At 44.8% G+C, this 25,660-nt stretch overlaps 1 protein-coding gene across 38 annotated transcripts; it reads left to right on the top strand.

Annotated features, from left to right (window-relative positions):
- LOC127305832 (uncharacterized) lies at positions 1-10,664 on the top strand. Of its 38 annotated transcripts, none has more exons than XM_051336385.2 (15): positions 11-207; positions 306-391; positions 1,353-1,452; positions 1,555-1,592; positions 2,110-6,299; positions 6,392-6,478; positions 6,571-6,621; positions 6,970-7,008; positions 7,187-7,261; positions 7,789-7,857; positions 8,393-8,498; positions 9,314-9,521; positions 9,809-9,956; positions 10,091-10,176; positions 10,270-10,664. In XM_051336385.2, the coding sequence occupies exons 3-5, from the start codon at positions 1,419-1,421 to the stop codon at positions 3,235-3,237; spliced, it is 1,200 nt and encodes a 399-aa protein (XP_051192345.1). In that variant the 5' UTR covers positions 11-207; positions 306-391; positions 1,353-1,418; the 3' UTR covers positions 3,238-6,299; positions 6,392-6,478; positions 6,571-6,621; positions 6,970-7,008; positions 7,187-7,261; positions 7,789-7,857; positions 8,393-8,498; positions 9,314-9,521; positions 9,809-9,956; positions 10,091-10,176; positions 10,270-10,664. The 38 variants fall into 38 exon arrangements, with proteins under 38 accessions (XP_051192324.1, XP_051192345.1, XP_051192341.1 ...); XM_051336381.2 differs by having other exon boundaries at positions 7,781-7,857; XM_051336378.2 differs by having other exon boundaries at positions 6,571-6,777.
- The last annotated feature ends 14,996 nt before the right edge of the window (positions 10,665-25,660 follow it).

Raw genomic sequence — 25,660 nt, 5'->3', positions numbered from 1 at the left:
TAGGAGCAGTGCTACAGTGCTGCTGCTTTCCTCCTTTAAAGCCAGGAGCGTGTAGGAGCAGCCTCAGCTCATTTTTTCTCTCACGCTGGCTGCTCTCTCTCTCTCTCCCAGGAAGAACAAAGCAACAACTAGTTATTTGGAGCCCTGTTTTGATCCTTTAGGAGTTCGATTCAGGACACGAAGCAGTAGAAGAAATTGTAGATCAAGGTGAGATCTTTCAGATGATTGTTTTTTTTTCTTATTACGGGCATGTTGTATTCGTTTGTTTCATTAAGTCTTAAGTATGTGTACTGCGCTGATTTAAGGAAAAGAATATCGTCTTGGAGTGGCATTTTGGAGCAGTTGGAGCCGGTATTCTCAGGAGAAGTAACTGAAAAAGTTGTAGATCAAGGTAAAACCTACGAGATGCACAGATTTGTTTTGCCTTTTTATGGTGCAGTGTAGATGTATCTTTAACTCGTAATTAGGCATGTAATGTCGCATGAGCTTTTAAGTACTCTCCCCGGAGAGGCTTTGTAGGACTTCGATAGATCCATAGTTATAGGCACTGCTATGTTATGTGCCCAAATGGAGTAGCATTCATGTTCTTTACTAATTACATTAATCACAGTGGACAGTAAGCCTATTCGGGGAGCTTTGTACGGAAGAACAAAATGATGTAAAATATTAACTGGAGATAATTATTCTATTACTTCTTCTGTGAGTACTTTTTATTCATTTAAAATCTTGAAAAAATCTCGTTCTTACTCCACCGGTCCACCCACATGTGAGCTTCTTTTGTGGGAGAAGAGCACTCCCTTATAAATTCTACAACGACCAAACTACTTGTATTCTTGGATCCATGGTTTTTGAGTCACTGAATAGTCGTTGTATAGTCGCCAAATCATTTTCCCAAAATAACGGTGACTTGCGACTATACAGCGACTTTGGTCGACTATACACTGAGTCGCAGCCTCGGCGACTCACTTTTGAGTCGCGACTCAAAAACCATGTGGATCAGAACTGTGATTCGAAATAAGTAAAGAGCGATGAGAGAGAACGGTCTTTGTGGTCTAGTGCATTTACTGTCCATTTAGAATGTAAACTGTCCTTATTTCTTGCTTGTGAATACACATGGAAAATCTGTCTTCAAAAGTTTTGGTGTATATTTAAGTTGGCCATGATAGCACCATGCACTACCTTGAGCTCTACTAATTGTGTATTAAGTATATATTTGTTCTTTGCCAACACTTGTGCAACATCATAGTGGAAGAAGTTCTTACATAAATCTGTTGTACAAAAGAATATAAACATGAACCAGTACGGAAGCTTTAGAACACTAAGAAGTCCCCATGTTGCTTCTGCATGAGCAGGACCACAATTCAGTAGGAGCTCGCCTTTGCATTTCCAAGGACCAAAGCAGCTCCCAAGAGGCCAAGATGAAGAGGAAAAAACCTCCCGATAGAAAGCCATGTAAGTTGTTAGACCTTTGTGGGAAAATTTATACATCTAAGGATGAGACAATAGCATAATTACAATTCCTTTCTTATACCTTCAATATTTGCATAATTACAGGGTTGACCTTATTTGGAATGAATGACATAGGAAAGATGGTAAGAAACTACTTCTCTGGTCTTTTTATAGATTAAGTTTGTGATGTTTAACTGTATTCATTCATATCATTAGAGCCAACTAGGAAAGTCAGCATCAGCGCCCGTGGTGCTCATCTTCTAGAATGCATAGTTAGTACTTAGGGCATGTACAGTAGTCCACCGTCAGCTGTCTGTAAGAGGTGCCATGTCAGATGTTTTATGATGTGGAGGCGTGAGAGCGAGGAAAGAGATGGAGCCTGTCTGCAATTCGGCAGACGGTCGAGAGCTGAAATAATCGGTAGCTAGATAGCTTTCCGGTATGTGACTCCTCCGATTATCCAAGTAGAATTTTATTTGGTTGAGTATATCTTGAATATTTTGCTGCTGTAGGTAACATGTTTAGTGAGCTTGCATGCTTGTTCTAAGTTGTAGAAACTAGTTTTGATGCATGATTAGTACTCTAGCAAGTTCCTATAGTAGTTCCCCTTGATTATATGTCACCAAATCAAATTTTATATCACTTGTTGAAAAATTTCAGAAAAGAAAGATGAAGAAGTTCAACTTTGGAGAATTGTTCAAGAGAGGAACAACCAGCACCGGGAGGCCTTCTAGGACCTCCACCCGATTTAGGCGATCGTACAATGAGGATATCATCGCGCCTAGCTTCGCGCTCGAGGAGGACAATGGGGCTCCTAATGCTTCATCCTTCCCATGTTATGATTTTCTGACAAATGCAGGGATATTGGATGATTTCTTCACCCTTGTCAATAGGGCGGGCTTAGCCACCTACGTGGGAGATGAAAGGGAGCAATACTACATGCTCACCAAAATCTTCGTCGAGAGCTTCAAGTTCCACAACACGCAATATGAGCCGACAGTTGCATTCAAGATCTATGGTAATCCTGTTACTATGGAATTGGAAGAATTTTGTTGTGCATTGGATATTGCCCCTGTAGGTACAGCAAGGAGGATTGGTGACAACCCCCGGGACTTGTTGGAGCTCTATCGAGGGATCACCAATGATGATTGTCGCACCATTCAGCGTGGCAAGATAAGGAACATTCAACTCCCCGCCATTAAATATTTTGCGTATTACATTGCCACTAGCATTCTTGGTAGGAAGAACACTAGCAATATTTCTAGCTACCATCTTGCTTTCTTGAATATTGCGCTTACTGGACGGACATCTTATCATCTTGGTTCTCTTATTGCTCGCCGCCTGTCTAACAGGGGGCCTATTTTTGGAGGAACTATTGCATTGCGCGTTTTAACACATCTAGGACTTCCTCTTGATCCTAATGATGTGCCATTAACCCCTAGGAGGCTTGATATTGCTGCTATAAAAAGCCATCATTTTGTTACCACTGATTCCACTTTAGATAACATGGTCTATAGAATGTTGTTTGCTGACGGGGATGAGAAGGAAATCCCTCTTCCCCAGCCGGGTTTGTTCAATATTGACAGGGAACCATGGTCGCGCACTAAGGAGGAGGTGGAGGAACATATGAAGATACAAGACTTCCACCAGCAGCATGACTCCGAGGACGCCGAGCCCTCCTACGACTACACCGTCACGTACCCGGGTGCTTCTTCTAGCACATACCCGGAATATGATCCATCTTCGTCGTACTACGGAGATACTACCTCATGGGCTCGATGGGATTGAACTCCACTTAGGCCAAAAGCCTAAGCTTGGGGGGAGGTATACCGGCATCACTCATTCTTTGCATATTATGGTTGCTGGATACTTGTATATACTTGTTTAGCTTCTTTAAGTGGTTTTCTAATAAGAGGGGGATGATATTTGGGGAAGTGCTGCCTGAAAACAGATTCTGGGCTGTTACCAAAAAAATTCTTAAAACCAGCCAGAACGTTATTTTGCGAAGCCAATTTTTGTGCATATTCCCCAGGTTGTTATCTAACTTTCATTAGTTGAACACTTTTCGAGCTGGGCAGCGGAAGAATTTCTTAAAAATCGATTACTGCACTGCTGTCAAGTTTGACGAATTCCTGCTGCTTTGTGTTTATGCGACTCTTCTAGTTTTCATTTTCTTGTTTTTTCTTTGTTTCTTTCCTAAAACACAAAAAGACCAAAAATATTTCTGTTGTTTCTCTTCACCATTTGTTTATTTTGGTTTCTTGCTTTTATTTTGCTTTATTTGCTATCGTTGGTTTGCTATAAGAAAATCCAAAAAGATTTTGCTTTGTTTGCTTGCTTCCTTTTGTTCTTGTTTCCAATTCGAAAACACCAAAAATATTTTCTGTTGTTCATTGGTTTTGTAAAGTTCATTATGAGTTCAATGGTCTTCGGTGGCGGGAGCGTGGTTTTCATTTCATATTATCCAAGCTACACAAGTGAAAGGAAATAATGACGATCTACGACAATTCGACTATGGTGAGAGGCTGGTATGAACTCTATTTGCTTTCATTTTTGTACATATACTCATCCATGTGAGCATGCTTAGTTGGTTCATGTGAGGTATATGTCATTTAAGGAAGCCTAGTAGTTCATGATCTCTCATGTTTAGCTCCAACTTATTAATATGAGTAGCATGTCATAGATGTTTGCTTGCATTGTTTTATTCATAAATAGGTATGACATTGTGGTATCCTCCTCTGAATAATTCATTTGAATTGACTTGGCACATGCTCACGCATGCATATGACTGAACAAAAGTCAATTAAGCCTCGATGATTTACTTCGCTTCAGAGTTCTTGTATCACTTTTATGCCTCCGTTAATTTATTTTGCCGCAAGCATGATTATGACAGTTACTGCTCTCTTGATTGTCGCTCCCCAGTCTATTGCTAGCCTTCACTTGTACTGAGCGGGAACACTGCTCGTGCTTCCAAACCCCTGAAAACCAAGTTGTTCCAAAGTGTCCACCATAAATACCTATGCATGGCATTTCAAACCATTCCAAGTAAATTCTCATGCGCTACCTTTAAACCTTCAAAAAGCTTCTCAGTTTGTGTCAATGTTTTATAGCTCATGAGGAAGTATGTGGTGTTCATCTTTCAACCTTGTCATTTACTTTTGACAGACTTTCATAATGGACTAGTGGCACATCCGCTTATCCAATAATTTTGCAAAAAGAGCTGGCAACGGGGTTCCCAGCCCCAATTAATCAAACTTCATTAATAATTCTCTTCACATGTTTTGCTCTGATTCATCAGTAAGCAACTTAATTTTGCAAATAGACTCTCCTCCATGGTATGAGATTGATGGAAGGCACCCGAAGATTCGGTTAGCCATGGCTTGTGTAAGCAAAGGTTGGGGGGAGTGTCACCCATAATAAACTAAAATACGTGTGTAAACAAAAGTGAAGAGGGATGATCTACCTTGCTGGTAGAGATAACGTCCTTCATGGGAGCCGCTCTTGAAAGTCTGGTTGGCGAGGTAGTTGGTGTACCCATTACCATTCGTTGACAACAACAAACACCTCTCAAAATAATTTTACTCCTGTTTAAAAAAAATGAAAAGCTCTAGCGCATGTTAATCCCTGCTTCCCTCTGCGAAGGGCCAATCTTTTACTTTTATGTTGTGTCTCCATCCTTTCTTTGAGCACTTTCTTGAGAGCACAACTGTCATTCTTAGTATAATATGCTTGTCTCAAAATATGATTGACTGTGGTATAACTTTGATGCTTTTATCTTTGAGAATCTCTATTTCTAGTCTTTCTATGAACTTTAGAGGTGCCTGAGCATTTATGTTTTGCTATTCAAATACGGGCAAGCGAGATACCATTTTATCATATCCTTTTATGAATATTGCAATCCTGCTGATAGACATGATTCATGATGCTTATTATTAATTCGTTGGTACCTTTCCATGATTGACATAGCTATTGGATGATCTTATTTGCATGTATCTTATTATGAATTGCCTAAGCACTTTTCCATGTCATGAGAATATTTACATCATGAGAATATTCAACTCCCATCTATTCGCTATTTTGCTTACTTTATCACCAAGTGCGTTCTTGCTTGAAAAAATGCAAATAAGTTATCCATCCATGACTTGGTTTTCTTAGCTGCTGCATTGCAACGTGATAGAACTTATAATTTGGGTGCTTTGATAGCTTTTAGGCTTGCTACTAACCGTGATAAAGGAGGAATTTGTGGAGGTCTCATTGCCTCTCGTTTGCTAGCTATGCATGGTGTAGAACCTCACTCTCTTGATGTTCAGCTCTCTATAGAGAAACTTGATATTGTTTCCATGATAAAACATGACTTTGTTTCTAATTGGTCTAATTTGAATAACCTGTCCTATGAAATAACCTTTTTCAAGAAAAAGTGGAGAGTAATTAAATCCGAGAGGCTAGTTCGATTGCCTGCACCTGCTTTGTTTAACCTTGATTCCAGGAAAAGTTGGTCGGTCACTGAAGATGAACTTGATGCATACATAGAGAGGTGCGACCATCACGCAGGCAACGGAGGAAGCCTGATCTTTGAGAGGGACTTGGAGGCCTTAGCTGAGTTTCTCGAGCGCCCGCACCCCGAGTTCTTTGGAGGACAAGTCAATGATCAGCCTGGAGGAGAACTTCAGTGGGTCGTAGTTGCAGACCTGAGGGGAAAGCTGGAGCCACCTATGTCCGAGAGGATCCAGTTTTCCGTAAGGGAGAACAACCGGGTGGATGGACTAGCTCGAGCCATGCAAGAAGCACTTGCCCGTCTGTGTGGGCAGAATGTGAACAAGATCAATGGAAACCGAACAATTCCTAATGCGGTGGGTCCTATGGCTCGTAAAAATAGTTTCGTGAGTTGAATTAGTTGTCTCATGATTTTTTGAAACAAAGGCTGACATGGCTTGTTGCCCAGACTTTTGGGAATATTTCCGAAGAGGACAGTGAGGGTGACACACGTAATGCTGGTGAATTCTCAAAGAATTCGCTATCCAGAGAGGAGGTAAGTCAAATATAAAAAAAATCTCCTCTTCGTCTATATTTTTCGTCGGTATTTCAACATATGTGAAACAGTAATGTTTTCTTCTTGTTCAGGTGGAAGAAGTTGTTCGCTTGGGCGACAAATTAAAAGAAGCATCTGCCTGGGTACGTGATGATGAACTTGCCGTTTGCAGCGATGTGGAGAAAATCATGGGGGGTTTCAACTTGCCCAAAGATATTAGTTCTTCGCTTGGTGAAGCATTGAAATTAGCTTTTCTGTCTAAGAATACAGAAGCCAGAAATAAGCTACAAGCTATTCAGGTATCAGTAGCTAAATACTGTACCTTGGTCCAGCTATCAAGGAAATAAGCTACAAGCATATTTTAAGTTCAACATTATAGGGTTCTACTTTATGAATTAACTGCGTACACAGCTTTGTGCTTGCTTGTTATAAGAAAAAAAGGTCATTATTACTTTCTTAATGAACTAACATTGATTACATGTTCAATACAGCCGGTGAGGAAAAATCAGGCAAAACAAGCATATTAACCGGTAACGTTTTGGATGTGTGTGGCATTCTGCTCAATTTACACTATTTGCACATCTTGATGCTTATACGGTACTTCCTAGTTGGCCATATTAAATGCTCAACCTGCATACCACCATGTGTACCTCTTGAACATTTTTGATAGTTCTTGCGGGTGATGAATATTAATATAAACACTCCCAGGAAATTTGTGCGGGGAAGGCAGACATAGTTTCAATTAAAATTAATTTTGATGAGCACACAATTTGGCGCATTATGGTAAGCCTTTGGATAGTTGATTTATCTTATTCAAATTCTCAATTCTCAATACCTACACTGTCCATGTGTCTGCACAATACTTTGCTCCAGCTAACTGGTTTTCCTAGTGACATATATCAACATCTAGATCTTGCAGTAGCTCTAATTTATTCATGTTTGGTTGGAAGTTCCTGTATTTCCAAAGATGCTTCACTGTACACTCTTTGACTGCCCACTGCGTCATTTAATTTTCTTTTGTGCCTTCTGCACGATAACTAGGTGGGTGCAAAGCATTTTCTAGATCTAACCTCTGGTGTCTGGTGTCGTCAATACTGTCGTAGTAATTCTTGTTCTGCTCGTTTTGTTTTGTTTGATTTCCTCTCTCCGGTAAGGTTGGGTACGTGTTATATGTTTAGAGCTGTATGACAAGAATGACCTCCTCACCTTGGGTAATGAGCAGCAGCTAACGGAGTGCAATCGTTATTTTGAATTTCTATTTAGACAATATTTTGAATTTCTATTTAGACAACTACTCTTTAGCTCTGCAGAAATTGTTGGAAGTTGAGGGCAAGGAAAAAATCATGAAAGAAAAATTGAGCAGCACTATGGAAACCAAGGTTTGACATCTTAGAGGGCTCTCCTCAGTCTCAATGATTTTGTTTTGTTGCCTCACCTGAATGATTTATCATCAGCAGTCTTTGAAAAAGTTGTTAGAAGATCGGTTGGTCTATATGGCTAAAGGTATACACGGTTTACTGATGGAAAATGGTATACGCGGTTTAGTGATGAAAAATAAAGACGGCGATGGTAGTGAGGTGTCATATGCTAATCTAATCAGTACTGTAGCTGTTGATCTGTTTGATGCTTGGAATTTGGTCCGTACTTTTGTTTCCATGTAGTACCTGGTTTCTCTTGTTCACTTCAACATGCAATAGAACATATGCTATGTGCCTAAATTATGTTAGTAGAATTAACCCTCTAAACTAAAACCATGACAGTTATTATCGAGCGGAGGGAGTATTTTGTTTGACCCATTCATGTTAAGTTATGATGTACACACTTTAGTGTCACGAGTTACAAATTGCTATACTTTTCTGTGCTTCTATTTCCACTTCCAATGTTCAATAGATGCTTTATTTTTATGTCAAATAGCTGCACATGAAGAAGCAATTCAAGTCTTGAAGGATTGAGTTACCAAATGGGAGCCGGAATAACCACCAATTGGTGGAAATCATGGAATGGAGAAGTTGAGCTAAAGGTACTAAACTATTGTCAATCTCAGAATTGGTGTCATGCAGTAAGGATATAAGACCTGCGTACACTCCATGTTTCACTTAATGACATGTTTGTTGTTCATAGTGGTACTATCCAATGGTCAGCAATTTTTTCTTAGATTCATATGTATCTATGCACATTTTACTGTGTAAATTCATGCGAATTTAGATAAATATGCGACACTTATTTTCGAATGGAGGGAGTACATGCTTGTACACCTTGTTGGGACACGGGCTGGCAGAAATTTAAACAATTAGCTTCCTACCGCATAAACCATGGAACGGTTATGGAGCACATAATTAGTATTAGACACCTGTGCATAGGTAATGGCAAAGGCATGGGAACTGTGTGGATGTCTAAAACGGCTAGCAACAATGAGCATATGTAGTATTTTGGTAAAACACATTGATCATTACATGGAATTCTATTAAGATACTATATGAAAGTCGAATTTATTTCACTCTCATTTGAAAGTGCGAATACAAGGAGGTATTTTGTGTTTTGGAATGTCCGAAGAAAAAAGATTTTGAATCTGTCTTCTCCTTTTTCCCTTAGAAAAAAAAATCAATCAAAATCCAAACTATGTGAAGTGCCAGGAGACGTGGCTAGATTCAGGCTGTATATTCTAGCCGAAGTCTGGCGGCACAATTTGTATATCCTGACTCTTGTAACCTTTTGATAATTCCACCATGCAGTCCATAACATTGCTAGCTGCAATTTTTCCTTTTTAGTATCGTGAGACCGATGTCCCTCTTTTGTTCTGTCAGTCACTGAGTCACATTATTTGCATCGTTGCAGGGTTGAGTTGATTTGGAATGGCTGGCATAGGAAACATTATCCGTAGTCCTGCACTTTTGGCCCTCTCACGTCGGCATGCAGTCACTATGAGTACCTTCCGAGGTTGGATGTCGAGACAATGTATACTCTCTTATCCTCACGCGGAGATGGTCCCGCTCTCACCTGTTTCATTCGTTACACATCACCATTTTCCAGTATCTGGAAAGGGGTAAGAAACTAGTTCTCTGGTCTTTTTATAGATTAAGTTTGTGATGTTTAACTATATTCATTCATATCATTAGAGTCAATTAGGAAGGTCGGCATCCACACCCATGGTGCTCATCTAATAGCATGCATAGTTAGCGCTTACTATTTTGAGGTGCGTCCTTTTGCAGCATGAGGACTGAGTGGTCGTTTTGAATGAATGCGCGTAAACTGCTTTGGGACTGGCACTTGGATTTGGGTCTAGACTGGACAACCCTTTTTTAAAGTACTAATCCATGATTATGTGACCAGATCTTCTACTTCGAGTGGGTGGATTTCGTAGATCCCGGCTTGGTGACGGGCTTGGTTCCCAAGATCGTAGCGTACACTGCAGAAAAGATGAAGGAACTAATTAGAGTAGATGTTACAGACAGAAAGAGGGCTACACCAAGATTACAAGGTAAACCTGAGTGCCTAGTGTGAATGCCTGTACAGTTTTGCTGTCGCTGTGGCCAGGGCTGCAGATTCATGATATATGGCTTTCTTTAGCATGGGTGTGTGTCCTGACCTTAAGAATTCTGTTTGCACAAACAGACTAGGCCTTTACGACTATATGGAAGGCCTCTTGAAAAGACCACACCCTTTGATCACATGCTTGTTCGGAAGGCACGAGGTAACTGGTAAGGATCATGTACAATTGTTGGTTTCAGTTAAAATGGGAATTCACACAAATGACGGGGATGGCTAATTTAGCATGTAATTGGGTTTCACAGGAATGCCAATAGTCGAGGGAGCTGATACATGAAGAAGTGGGAGCGAAGATCCTTGAACCTTGATGCTGTAATCCTAGCGGTTTCAGAGATGAATGTCGATCCTAGTGAGGGAGGTCTGAGCAAAGAACTGCATGGACCTTGAGGATGTCTGGATTCTGGGAAGACCCCTAGATGGAGACCGTGGAGTAGACAACTACTCTAGGCGTGGTTACCCGGCAATGCATTGTTGGGCCTCAGAAACATGCAGTACATTTGTTTAGGGTGTGTTTGGTTTGATAACTAAGTGGGATGTAATGTCATTTTCCATTCCACAAGAATGTCGTGATCCGCAGGTGGAGAAAACCTGGTTTTGTTAATCAGGTCCAGGTCCAATCGCGCTAGATTTCATCTTGGCAGCTGCATGTCAAGTGTAACCATGTCTCAAACGCGTTGGTGCAATCTTGGCCGCATCCCACATGCTGGATACAAAGTGCGCCTATCGACCAACCTACTGTTGGACATTGACGCCCGTGTCAAAAACATCCGAGCTGTTCCGTTTTGGCCATCTATAGCGCGCTCCACATCCGTGACAGGCTGACAGCCCGCTCGCTGCTCTCCAGCCGCGTCTGCTACTGGATCAGTAGATTACACACCGGCACGCGGTACGAGCTCGTGTTTTCTTGGCAGCATCTCTAGTTCTCTACCGCACTTGGTACGTCCCCCACCTGGTACTTGGTAGATACAGAGCGCACGGCAAAAGTCGATCTGACATTTGCGGCTGAGCACTGTTCCAGATTCAACCGGACGACCAGAAAAGAAACAATTTTGCAGCTCATCCAAGAGAGGAAAAAAAAAGGAAACCATTTTGCAGCTCCAGACGGGTAAGGGCATCTCCAGCACCCAGAGCAGTTTGTGTGTGATCAAAAAATTGGTATGCATTTCGCCCCAGCGGCTCAAAATATCTATTATGTTCGTGTGGACGTAAACATGTCCAAATTTGTACTAAATAAGTACTAGGCAACAATAACAGGTACCAAATAATTTTGCAGCTCATCCGAGAGAAAGAAAGAAGAGGAAATAATTTTGCAGCTCCAAACGACTACTAGGCAACAATAACAGGTGCCAAATGTAGAGAACCGATTGGTAGGCGGCGGATGTTGTCGGTGCTCTGCCACTGTGCGGCCAGCTCTGCGAGAACTATCGCGGATAATTATTTCGGAGGTTGTAGGAACGTAAGTACAGTGCTCGATCGGGAGCTGGCTTGGCAGTGTCTCGCCGACAATGCATGGTCCAACCTTGTGCTTAGGCATCGTGCTGCATACATGCATGCTCCATTCTTCTTCCGTGTTTCAAAGCGTTGAGGAAGCAGAGCGGCAATTGAATGCCAGTATGTCACGACGCTTGTCCGACCTGTTTCTTGCAAGATTGCCGACTTGCCGTGAAAGTTTCTGCGGTTGTGGGCGATCACCGTAAATTTCTATGCAGATGAACACGCACTATCATCTACTAGCTCCCTCCCTAACCCATCTACGTGTGTTGTCTTTGCCGCACTCAACGTCTCAACCACGATTGACTAGCGCACTCATCCTAAGAATCGGAGCACCACAGGAGTTTTTCGCTAACCTTTTGCCGCTTCCGAGTAGTGTTTTGAAACATGGAAGCATATGAAAGTTGAAATAAAAAAATCGCACGTACATCTTCACGTGCTACGCTCACAAATTCGTTTCATAAAAAATCGACTCGTGTGACGTGTGTAAAAAAAGATGTACATGTAGAATTTTTTGTCAGAATTTTTCAACACTTCGAAATATAATTTTTGGTAGAGGGAGCATTCGCATCCAGGAGCCGAATTGAATTTCCGAAACCGGAGGATAATACCGTACAAGTGGAGAGCCAAAATCGTCAGAAATTTTGACTACTCTAATTTACAAAGATTGTAGACGAACTAATTTAATGGATTCTTTAAATTAATTCTCCGCTCAAGTAAAACAGGGACTTTCTTCACTGTCCCAAAGCCACATAGCTAGTTGATGGGGGTGCCAGCTTTCATCTCTTGACATCGGAGCAGCACTTGCGCAGAGGTATGCATAGGATGCTACTTCAAGCACCCTCAACATAGCAACTGATTTGAGTACAATCACTCCACTCCAGAATTGTCTATTTGGTGAACCTCTATTTGAATATCCGTTAGAGCATCTCCACTCGTCTCCCCACAGAGCCCCCCACGGCCACTTTTTTTCATCCGGACGGCGAAAAACGGCCCAGTCAGGCCCCCGGTTCCTCGTTTTGATCCGGAATTGAGCCTATTTTCGTCCGGACTCCCCATGCCATCCCCGCCCCCCCGGGGAGCGCTCGGGGACTCCGGATGAAGCTAAACCAACCGTCCACGCCCACGTGTCTCCTCTTTCGTCCGGATTCCCCGAGCCGTCCTCTTTTTCCCCGAGAAACGCCGCTTGGGGAGCACACGACTGGAAATATACTGCCCCCCACGCCAAATCTTCCTCCAATCCGGACAAAAATTTCGCCGGATTTGGGCGTGGGGAGCGCCAACGAGTGGGGATGCTCCTAGACTCATGAGTTGGAAAATTCTTTATAAAGATATTAAAAAAGATGCAAAGAAATATAAGTGGCACATAATAATCTCTGCATCCATGATATTTTGTCATATCTTACAAAATTCAGGGTTGATATAATTATGTTCGTCTGAAATTCCCAAACTAGAAGATTAATGTATGCTCGTTTTCAAAACAGAGTTCTACTTTGGTGCCGGTGTATTGGTAATGATTAACATTTGAAATGTATAACATTTAAAATTGAAAATAATATCACAAAAAAATTTAAATACAACAAAAATGACTAATAAGTATGGTATAGTAAAATGCTTATCGGAATTATAATAGTACGACTAACTGACAATGTAAGCTAATAAGTAAAAATATTTAGTATAAAAAATGATGGGTATTTTTCATCAAGCTCTAATCGTAAGTATATATCGTGATCAAAATGAGCTAACACTTGCAGTAATTTGTAAAGATTCAATTTCTACCTCGAATCTAAACTCTAAATGTGATGTAAACTAAAATTGTGGCTGTTTTCTAATCACTATGGTAAGATTGATGTTTTGTTGGAACTTCACACGATTGACACAAAGCAAACGAAGAAATCATCGATCTTCATAGAATGTGATAAAATAATGTTCAAGTATATATTTTTTCTAATTAATTATCACAACATTGTTTATTTGCTCATCTAATTGGTAAGGTTATTGTGTTGTTGGAACTTGGAAGTTAGCCGTAGTAATCAATTGCCAACTTTTTCTTCAATTTAAAATGTTTGAGTTGCAAGTGTGGTAGCCGTGCATAGTTGGTTAGCCGATGACTGTGTTCCGTAATCCGTGATATAATGTTCTTCCGTTTACGATTTGTCAAATTTAAAGCTTGTTCTGCTGCCCGCGGCCGTACCCGTTAATCATTTTTTTAACAGGGCCAAGTGTATTCATGTATTATCGCGTTGGTGCAAGCTTGGGCGAGTCCCACATGGATGCGTGGATATAAGAGCATGTCTAACAGACCCCTTAAAAAGCCCAACCCCGTAAAATAACCGTCGATATACGGGGTAGAGCTCTACCCGGCCGTCTAGTAGACCCCGTAAATCAGGCCCCCGTCTCGAATTTTTACAGTTTTGGCTACGGGGTGGCTTTTCGCCCCTTACTTGTGCGGGGTGGGAGGGGGAATACAGGGCCAACCCCTCACCCGTGGCGGACTGAAATTTCAGCAGATAGCAACTGCTCCTGCGCATGACCTCGCCGGAATCCGGCCAAATTCCAGCGAGCTGCGGTCGAGGGTGGCGGCATGGGGGCTAGAAACGGCGGCGCCCGAGACTAGGGCGGCGGTAGCGCGGCAGGGCAGCGCGTGGGCCGGAGCGGGCGGTCAGGTGTGGCCATGGCGGGCGTTCGGAGCGGGAGCGGGCACGACCGGCGTGGGGACGGCCGGAGCGGACGCGGCCAGTCCGGCAGCGGTCGAGCGGGCGCGACCGGCCGTGGCTCGCGCGTGGGGGCGGGGGCGGGCGGCCATGGCGAGCGGGCGGGGGCGGGGGGGGGGGGCGGCCGGGGTAGGGACGGGGCAGGGGCTGGGCTGGGGCTGGAGCTAGAGGAGGAAGAAGGAGAGGAGGAAGAAGAGGGGGGAATCTAATTTGACATATTTTGGAAATATTCTATTTTACAGTTTAAGCATACGGGGTCTGCTAGCTCGTCCGAGTTTTCGGCTGGCGAAAAGTGAATACAGGACCCTCTATTGATGTTTTAAGGACGAAAATATACAGGACCTATTAAACATGCTCTAAAGGTGGGAGGCTATCGACAAACCTACTACTGTTGGACATTGACGCCCGTGTCAAAAACATCCGAGCTGTTCCGTTTTGGCGCTCCATCCTCCTTGCTCTTCCGATCCGTGACCGCTCGCTCCTGCACGTCCGCGCTTGCGTCTTCGTTCGGCGGCATCCAACGCGCGCCATCGGTAGATTTGACACCGGCACGCCGCGTTCTTGGCATGCAGCATCTACCGTGCTGCTGCACCTGCACCTGGGTAGATACGGCGCACACGGCAAAACCGACCTGAGATTTCCCGGAAGGGACAACGCGCCGAGCACTGTTCCTGATTCAACCGGTCGACCAGACGAGACGTTCAGAGCATCTCCAGTCGCGTCCCCCAAAACGTCTCAAAAAGATTTGGGGCGCGCCGGACAAAAAATGTGTTTCAGCCGCGTCCCTCAAAACCCATTTTTGTCCAGCGTGGCCCGATACGGTGTCCGGTGCCCCGAGCCCGTCCCCGTCCCACAGGGGACGCACCGGGGACGCCGGACACACCGAAAAGCGAGGCGAACCGACACGGGCCCGACCCGTCAGCGGCACGGAAGGCTAAAACCCCGTCGCCTACCTTTGGTCAAGCGACGTTATGGCGTCCCTGTTTTCCCAGGCGACGCAGGGACGCGTCTCGTCGTGCATGGCCGCGTGGCCGTCCGCGCCGGAGTTATTGCGTGCAACCACCCGCTGCCGCCGCTGTTTTAAGACGCCCTGCAGTTCTCGCCGCTCACAATCCTTCTCGTCGCCGCCGCCTCCCCCCTCCCAGATCTTCTCCTCGCCGCTCCAAAAATGTCGAGCTCGTCCTCCCGCAAGATCGCCGCGGCGAACGGCTTCGGCCGCGGCAGCCTCACCGTGCCGGAGGCGTGGGCGCTGTACCACGCCCGGTATCCAGTCCTGCCGGACATGCGGCTGCCAAGCAGCGGCGGCTGGAAGATGGCCGTGAACGGCATTGGCGTTCCGCCGCCGCCGAAGCCGCGCACGGACCAATGGAGGGACGCCATCAAGGCCCGTCGGGCTCAACTCACCGCCGATGAGCGGTTGGATCCGACGTGGGCGGCCAACAACAACGACGCCTGGTGGACGACGTACTTCCAGGCGAAGTACGACGTCGAGATGCACAGCACCGACAACCTCGTCGGCTGCCCCAATAGCTGGAACAGGGACGGTCGCGCCCTGTTCTGGGGCGTTCCGGGGCGCACCCTCGAGAACGTCATCCGCGGCATCCGCAATGGCGCTCCAAGGTTGGAGATGCCGTCGTCGTCGCCGCCGTCTCCTCAATGGCAGCCGAGGAGGACGACGTACTCGTCCTCCTCGCACTCTTCTTCCTCGGGACCGGCGTGATCGACGCCGTCCTCGTCTTACCGGTCGGCGCCCTACACCGTCCCCAAACGGGAGGTGAAGGAGGAGCCGGCGACGCCCGTCAACACGAGGCGTGGCGGCAGCGGCAGCCGGCGGCAGCAAGGGAGGCGTGGCGGCGCCCTCCTCATTCCGAAGCCGGAGGTGAAGGAGGAGCCGGAGGAAGCGTCGCAGGCGGCGCTGCTGGCGGAGTACGAGCGGCAGCAGCGGCTCATCGCCAGCAGCGACGACCCCGAGGACTGCCCAGGGCTGCGGGCGGCGTTTTTGGCGTCCATGAACGACAAGGACGCCTGTAGGGGCGAGCTGGACGCGGCGATCGCCATGTCCATCCGCGACTCCGCCAAGCCATTGGTGGACCTCTCCGACGACGGCGAGGCAGGACCAAGCAGCTTGGTGAAGGACGAGCCCGTCGACCAGCCCGTCGACGAGCGCGTCAAGCAGGAGGTCGTCACCGACGACATGTACAACTTCCAGCAGTACTACGATGCCTCCGGCCGCCGCAAGTGGTTCTAGATTAGGTTTAGTTTAAATTTAGTCAAATTTCGTTCGAATCTATGTAAGTTTGGACGAATCTTAATCGAATCTCCTTAAGTTTAAAATTTCCGTAATTTCGTTTGGGGGACGCGACTGGGGAGTGACATCCCCAAACACGGCACGAACGAAACACGTCTCCCAAACGCTCAATCCGGCGCGGTTTGAGAGACGGTTTGGGGGACGCGGCTGGAGATGCTCTCAGCTCAGAAAACCGATCGTTAGGCGGCTGATGTGTCGGTGCACTGCCACTGTGCGGCCAGCTCCGAGAGAAGCTGGTCCAGTATCGTGGGGAATTATTTCGGACGTAAGAACGTACGTGTAGGGCTTCTTGAGCTGGCGCGCCGACAACGCATGGTCCAGCCCTGGGCTTAGGCGTGCCCCATCGCAGACATCGTGTTGCAATACATACATGCTTGCTCCATTATTCATCCTTTCATGTTCCGATGCGGTGACGAAACAGGGCGGGAATTGAATGCCACGACGCTTGTTCCATCTGTTTCTTGTAACATTGCAGTCTAAAGTATCTGCAGTTGTGACTTGTGAGCATGCAGCTAGATGGTGATCACGGCGAATTTGTGATAGATGACTAGATGAGCTAGCCCACACTCTCATCTAGCAGTAGCAGATCCCTGTGGACGTGGTCTTTCAGCTACTTGCCGCGCTCGATCACGATCGATTGACTAGCGCACTTGCTCAAGAGGAATCGGAGCACTGCACTGCAGATTTTATTTTAGGTACCCTTTTCACGCATCGCCGGAAAGGAGCACATGTCGCTGGACCGGAGGATAACGCCGTACGTACCTTAGCTTTATGGAAGCGCCACTGCCCCATTCACCATTTTCGGCGATGTCACAGGTCGTGCCTAGTTAATCAACCACCACCTCCTGTAACAGAAGACGACATGCTACTACCGTAAGAGCTAATCGGCCAAATTAAATCAGTCAGGATGGCACTAATGTGTTAGTGGCGAGCCCACACATGCCACGATGACCAGAAATGGGCGTCACGACGGCTAGTTTGGTGCGGGGACATTGCACAATTGACTGAGGTCGACAGTAATTACTGCCAAGCTCTCGATCAGCAGGCCGGTGCCCACCACGGACGGCCGGAAGGTTCAGCCGATCCTGCCCGTACCGCTGCAACAGGCACCTTTTTCTTCCAAAATAGGTTGTCTTGGTCTCTGAATCAAAATAATGCACACATTTATTTATTAAGCAAGAGAATTTAAGTTGTCAAGTTTTATAATTCGTAGGTCACCGTACCCAAAGTGGCAACATGAATTAAAGGAATACAAAACCAAACTATGCATCTTGTATCTTATTAAAATGTTGCCAACCATCCTCGCCGAAGATACCCCGAATAGCCGTCATTAACCGAGTGCATACAAAATTCGTATGATCCTTGTGTAAGAAGTAGGACCACATGTTGTTCCAGCAAGTAGCCTTGTGACTAGCCTGCAAATTGATAACAACCCGCATGGTTAAATATAACATCATTACAAAATTTCAAATTGGCCAAAGCACTACATAAAACCCCCACACGGATACATGCTTCAACTTTCTTATCTATTTCATTCAACCAATTTCCAAACAGGTGTTTAATATTAGTTCAGAGAAGGTATGTTAAAAATAAAGTACACAACCTACCAAATAAGCTTGGGATTTCTATTTTCGTGCCCCTGGTTCGTTAGTTGTACTCAGTTTTCCCCAGTCCCTTAGTTTTTCCTCAGTTTTTTCCTTCTCTAGTTTGAAACACGCACAAGTGCTGGAACGGCCGGTTGCCGTCAGGTCAGAGGCCTTGACCGTTAGTCTGATCGGTGGGGCCGCACAGGGGCAGCTCCTCCCTGACGGGTAGGGTCAGGAGACACGTCGGAGCAGTCATCCATCTATCGCTGACGTGTGGGCCATTTTATTTCATGATTTTATACGCGGTGCTGCCAATGACAAATGGGGCCGCTCTATAGGGCTGCCGCAGCCAATGACCAGTGGGGTCGTATATTTTTCAGGAAAACTCATATATTGCCGTTCTGTGGTGCCTCCGCAGCCAATGACCAGTGGGGTCGTCTATTTTTCAGGAAAACTCACATATATTGCCGCTCTGTGGGGCTGCCGCAGCCAATGACCAGTAGGGTCGTCTATTTATTTAGAGAAAATCATATATTGCCGCTCTGTGGGACCTCCGCAGCCAATGACCAGTGGGGTCGTCTATTTTTCATGAAAAGACACATATTGCCGCTCTGTGGGGCTGCCGCAGCCAATGACCAGTGGGGTCATCTATTTTTCAGGAAAAGACACATATTGCCGCTCTGTGGGGCTGCCGCAGCCAATGACCAGTGGGGTCGTCTATTTATTTAGAGAGAAAAAAAATCATATATTGCCGCTCTGTGGGGCCTGCGCAGCCAATGACCAGTGGGGTCGTCTATTTTTCAGGAAAACTCACATATTGCCGCTCTGATATATGTCTTTAGAGAATATCATAGAGAGAAGCAACAAGTTCGCTAATTAATTATTCTTAAGCTAGACCGGAGAACCGCTGGCAGCTCGTTCCCCACCGTCGGACGGAGCAGCCATCGCCGGTGCCTCGTCGCGCCGCCGGCTCTGTCCCCCGGCGGCGTCGGACGAACTGCGGCGCTGCACGTCAACCACGGCTCCAACACTTCTTTCGTCCGCACGCATTGTACCCACCGCAGGAAAGTCCGCCGCAAGCAGATCTGCCGCCCACGACGACCGGGATTTGTTCCGCGCACCAATTGGTATAGCTTGGTAAGACCTCCGCTTCTGCCTCCCCCGCCCCCTAATCGATTCGGTTCCCGTAATTTATTGGAGTTTGCAGGTACGAAATAGTCCTCAATGTGTGGTCGTAGCGGGTACACCGGCGAGGGTGGCGATTCGATCACGTCGTGGCCACGTTCTACTTCTCCTACCTCGTCGGAAGTGCAGGTATCTAGCTTCAGCTCTCTGTACTACCGTTGAATTTGAAGTTCCGCCATGGCCTGTTGGAGTGATTTCAGTTGTTCTTTTTTCCATTATTGTTACAGTTAGCCAGGCAAGCCGATGATCCATGGTACATTGCATACCAAGATGAATCAACCCAGTGGTGTAGCCAGAGGATGGATTTGGAGGAGAAGGTGGCCAATTTAGGTGATGAATTCGCCCGTAAAAACCTGATGATATTCGAGCTGAAGCGTATTGTGGAGGAAGAAAAGAAGAATTCGGAGCTTATTCGCAAGGAGAAGTTGAGAGTTGAGACAGATCTTGCCGTATTTGATCAAGTGGTAGAAAATCTAGAACATGAACTTAAAGTGATGGGAGAGGAGAAAAGTAGATTCATCTGTGCAGTTTTATTAGGTGTCATCCATGTCCTAGCAGTTATGTGGTTCTGGTAGACGATTTAGTATAGAATTGTTATTCAGTAGATGGCTTTAACCACTGTATTTTGTTGTGGCTCTAAGCACTGTATTTTAGTGTACAATTTCCTACTTGTGCTAAGTAATGCGCACGATAATTTTAGCATGCATGAACATTTTATAAAAGTGAAGGGATCCCAAAAGTGAAAGCATGTACCAGCCTCCGGATCAAATACATAAAAATATCTTCCCAATCAAGTTGGGATAGAATTCAAATCATACATACGGATGTACATGGACACATCAAGAACGTGGAGAAGCTTTTTTTGAGACGGAGGTAGTAGTTCGAACAATTTTATCCCAATTGGAAATTGAAAAATACAAATTTATCATAATTTATCCCAATTTGCGGCGTCGAACACGGCCACGCAGCGATGGGCAAGAAAGGCCGGGACGACGGGCGGCTGAGGGGTGGTCATCTGCGCCATCCGCCGTTGAAGCGATGTTATCGGCGATGGCTTCAATGTTCGTGGCATCGATGACCATTGTCGGAACCGCCGCTGTCTTGGTGTACTTCATCAGCGACGGATCTGCGGAGGGCTAGATCGGCGGCTTTGCAGCGCGGTTGTAGACGATGGCTTCAATCGTCTTGGCATCGATTCGCACTCTCGGCACCGGAAGTGAGACATCAACAGGCTCCGACATTGAAGGCTGGGTCTGCGCCGTCGAAGCGATGTTGTAGGCGATGGCTTCAATGTTCGTGGCATCGATGACCAGCATCGGCACGGCCGCCGTCTTGGTGTTCTTCATCATTCAACAGATCTGAGAATAGAATCGAAAGTGAGACAAAGAGAGACATTTCAACTATTTCTGACGGTTAGATCCTCACCGGCACTCTTAGATCCACGGCGCACACACGGTTAGATCCGCGCCGCCGCACGCCACCGCACGCACGGTTAGATCCGTGCCGCCGCACGCCACCGCACGCACGGTTAGATCCGCGCCGCCGCACGCCGCCGCACGCACGGTTAGATCCGCGCCGCCGCACGCCGCCGCACGCCGCCGCACGCACGGTTAGATCCGCCCCGCCGCGACCGCCGGAGTAAGAGAGGAAATACGAGAGAGGAAGATGCGACTGGAATATGCGACTGCCAGGGTTGGTAGGTGATGTCTACTTCCCCCTCCTTTTCCTGTAGACAGTGTTGGGCCTCCAAGAGCAGAGGTTTGTAGAACAGCAGCAAGTTTTCCCTTAAGTGGATCACCCAAGGTTTATCGAACTCAGGGAGGAAGAGGTCAAAGATATCCCTCTCATGCAACCCTGCAACCACAAAGCAAGAAGTCTCTTGTGTCCCCAACACACCTAATAGGTGCACTAGTTCGGCGAAGAGATAGTGAAATACAGGTGGTATGAATAAGTATGAGCGGTAGCAACGGTGCCGAGAAAATAGCTTGCTTTGGCGTGTAGTTGATGGTGGTAGTATTGCAGCGATAGTAACACGGTAAAACAAGAAACAAGCAGTAGTAACGCAGCAGTATTTAGGAACAAGGCCTAGGGATTACACTTTCACTAGTGGACACTCTCAACATTGATCACATAACAGAACAGATAAATGCATACTCTACACTCTCGTTGGATGATGAACGCATTGCGTAGGATTACACGAACCCTCAATGCCGGAGTTAACAAGCTCCACAATTTGTTCATATTTAAGTAACCTTATAGTGCAAGATAGATCAACATAACCAAATAGATCACATCAATACCATCATAGTAATAGTTAACTTCACAATCCGCAAGAGATCATGATCATAGCCTACGACAAGAACCACATGGTGCACACACTAGTCACCTTTACACCATGCAGGAGGAATAGAATACTTTAATAACATCACTAGAGTAGCACATAGATGAATTGTGATACAAAACTCATATGAATCTCAATCATGTAAAGCAGCTCATGAGATTATTGTATTGAGGTACATGAGAGAGAGATGAACCACATAGCTACCGGTACAGCCCCGAGCCTCGATGGAGAACTACTCCCTCCTCATGGGAGCAGCAGCGCTGATGAAGATGGCGGTGGAGATGGCAGCGGTGTCGATGGAGAAGCCTTCCGGGGGCACTTCCCCGTTCCGGCGGCGTGCCGGAACAGAGACTCCTGTCCCCCAGATCTTGGCTTCGCGATGGCGGCGGCTCTGGAAGGTTTCTGTGGGTTTCGTCAATTGGTATCGAAGTTTTAGGTCACGACGGCTTAAATAGGCGAAGAGTCGGAGTCGGAGGGGCCACGGGCTGCCCAAACCATAGGGGGGCGCCCCCCCTGGCCGCGCCGGGGTGTGGTTTGGTGGCCCTGTCCCCCTTCTCTGGCGGTTCTCGTGTGTTCTGGATGCTTCCGGTGAAAATAGGAACTTGGGCGTTGATTTCGTCCGATTCCGAGAATATTTCGTTACTAGGATTTCTGAAACCAAAAACAGCAGAAAACAGGAACTGGCACTTCGGCATCTTGTTAATAGGTTAGTTCCAGAAAATGCACGAATATGACATAAAGTGTGCATAAAACATGTAGATAACATCAATAATGTGGCATGGAACATAAGAAATTATCGATACGTCGGAGACGTATCAGCATCCCCAAGCTTAGTTCTGCTCGTCCCGAGCAGGTAAAACGATAACACAGATAATTTCTGGAGTGACATGCCATCATAATCTTGATCATACTATTTGTAAAGCATATGTAGTGAATGCAGCGATCAAAACAATGTATATGACATGAGTAAACAAGTGAATCATATAGCAAAGACTTTTCATGAATAGCACTTTCAAGACAAGCATCAATAAGTCTTGCATAAGAGTTAACTCATAAAGCAATAATTCAAAGTAAAGGCATTGAAGCAACGCAAAGGAAGATTAAGTTTCAGCGGTTGCTTTCAACTTGTAACATGTATATCTCATGGATATTGTCAACATAGAGTAATATAATAAGTGCAATATGCAAGTATGTAGGAATCAATGCACAGTTCACACAAGTGTTTGCTTCTTGAGGTGGAGAGAAATAGGTGAACTGACTCAACAATAAAAGTAGAAGAATAGTCCTCCATAGAGGAAAGCATCGATTGCTATATTTGTGCTAGAGCTTTGATTTTGAAAACATGAAACAATTTTGTCAACGGTAGTAATAAAGCATATGTATCATGTAAATTATATCTTACAAGTTGCAAGCCTCATGCATAGTGTACTAATAGTGCCCGCACCTTGTCCTAATTAGCTTGGACTACCGGATCATCACAATGCACATGTTTTTACCAAGTGTCACAAAGGGGTACCTCTATGCCGCCTGTACAAAGGTCTAAGGAGAAAGCTCGCATTGGATTTCTCGCTATTGATTATTCTCAACTTAGACATCCATACCGGGACAACATAGACAACAGATAATGGACTCCTCTTTTATGCATAAGCATGTAACAACAATTAATAATTTTCTCATTTGAGATTGAGGATATATGTCCAAAATTTAAACTTCCACCATGGATCATGGCTTTAGTTAGCGGCCCAATGCTCTTCTCTAACAATATGCATGCTTAACCATAAGGTGGTAGATCTCTCTTACTTCAGACAAGACGGACATGCATAGCAACTCACATGAAATTCAACAAAGAGTAGTTGATGGCGTCCCCAGTGAACATGGTTATCGCACAACAAGCAACTTAATAAGAGATAAAGTGCATAATTACATATTCAATACCACAATAGTTTTTAAGCTATTTGTCCCATGAGCTATATATTGCAAAGGTGAATGATGGAATTTTAAAGGTAGCACTCAAGCAATTTACTTTGGAATGGCGGAAAATACCATGTAGTAGGTAGGTATGGTGGACACAAATGGCATAGTGGTTGGCTCAAGTATTTTGGATGCATGAGAAGTATTCCCTCTCGATACAAGGTTTAGGCTAGCAAGGCTTATTTGAAACAAACACAAGGATGAACCGGTGCAGCAAAACTCACATAAAAGACATATTGTAAACATTATAAGAATCTACACCGTCTTCCGTGTTGTTCAAACTCAATACTAGAAATTATCTAGACCTTAGAGAAACCAAATATGCAAACCAAATTTTAGCATGCTCTATGTATTTCTTCATTAATGGGTGCAAAGCATATGATGCAAGAGCTTAAACATGAGCACAACAATTGCCAAGTATCACATTACCCAAGACATTTATAGCAATTACTACATGTATCATTTTCCAATTCCAACCATATAACAATTTATCGAAGAAGAAACTTCGCCATGAATACTAAAAGCTAAGAACACATGTGTTCATACGAACCAGCGGAGCGTGTCTCTCTCCCACACAAGCATGATGTAATCCAATTTATTCAAACACAAACAAAAATAAAAGCATACAGACGCTCCAAGTAAAGCACATAAGATGTGACCGAATAAAAATATAGTTTCAAGAGAAGGAACCTGATAATTTGTCGATGAAGAAGGGGATGCCTTGGGCATCCCCAAGCTTAGATGCTTGAGTCTTCTTGAAATATGCAGGGGTGAACCACCGGGGCATCCCCAAGCTTAGAGCTTTCACTCTTCTTGATCATAGTATATCATCCTCCCCTCTTGACCCTTGAAAACTTCCTTCACACCAAACTTCTCATAAACTTCATTAGAGGGGTTAGTACATAATCAAAAACTCACATGTTCAGAGGTGACACAATCATTCTTAACACTTCTGGACATTGCTCAAAGCTACTGGAAGGTAATGGAACAAAGAAATCCACCCAACACAGCAAAAGAAGCAATGCGAAATAAAAGGCAGAATCTGTCAAAACAGAACAGTCCGTAAAGATGAATTTCTAATAAATACTTCCGTTGCTCAAATCAGAAAACTCAAAACTAATGAAAGTTGCGTACATATCTGAGGAACACGCACGTAAATTGGCATATTTTTCTGATTTTTCGACAGAGAAAACAGCCCAGATTCGTTACAGATAGAAATCTGTTTCTGCGCAGAAATCCAAATCTAGTATCAACCTTCGATTAGAGGCTTCACTTGGCACAACAAAACACAAAACTAAGATAAGGAGAGGTTGCTACAGTAGTAAACAACTTCCAAGACACAAATATAAAACAAAGTACTGTAGCAAAATAACACATGGGTTATCTCCCAAGAAGTTCTTTCTTTATAGCTATTAAGATGGGCTCAGCAGTTTTAATGATGCACTCGCAAGAAATAGTAGTTGAAGCGAAAGAGAGCATCCAGAGGCAAATTCAAAACACATTTAAGTCTAACATGCTTCCTATGAAAAGGAATCTTGTAAATAAACAAGTTCAAGAAGCATAATGCAACAAGCATAGAAAGATAAAACAAGTGTAGCTTGAAAAATTTCAGCACATAGAGAGGTGTTTTAGTAACATGAAAATTTTTACAACCATATTTTCCTCTCTCATAATAACTTTCAGTAGTGTCATGAGCAAACTCAACAATATAATTATCACATAAAGCATTCTTATCATGAGTCTCATGCATAAAATTATTACTCTCCACATAAGCATAGTCAATTTTATTAGTTGTAGTGGGAGCAAATTCAACAAAGTAGCTATCATTATTATTCTCATCAAGTGTAGGAGGCATAGTATAATCACAACAAAATTTACTCTCCATAGTAGGTGGCACCAAAAGACCACTATCATTATAATCATCATATATGGGAGGCAAAGTATCATCAAAGAAAATTTTCTCCTCAATGCTTGGGGGACTAAAAAGATCATGAAAACCAGCTTCCCCAAGCTTAGAACTTTCTATATCATTATCAACAA

The sequence above is a fragment of the Lolium perenne genome, chromosome 6 (assembly GCF_019359855.2).
Source record: "Lolium perenne isolate Kyuss_39 chromosome 6, Kyuss_2.0, whole genome shotgun sequence".
Lineage (NCBI taxonomy): Eukaryota > Viridiplantae > Streptophyta > Magnoliopsida > Poales > Poaceae > Lolium > Lolium perenne.
Note: the sequence above shows the minus strand (reverse complement) of the source record. Positions and strands in the feature narration are given on the sequence as shown.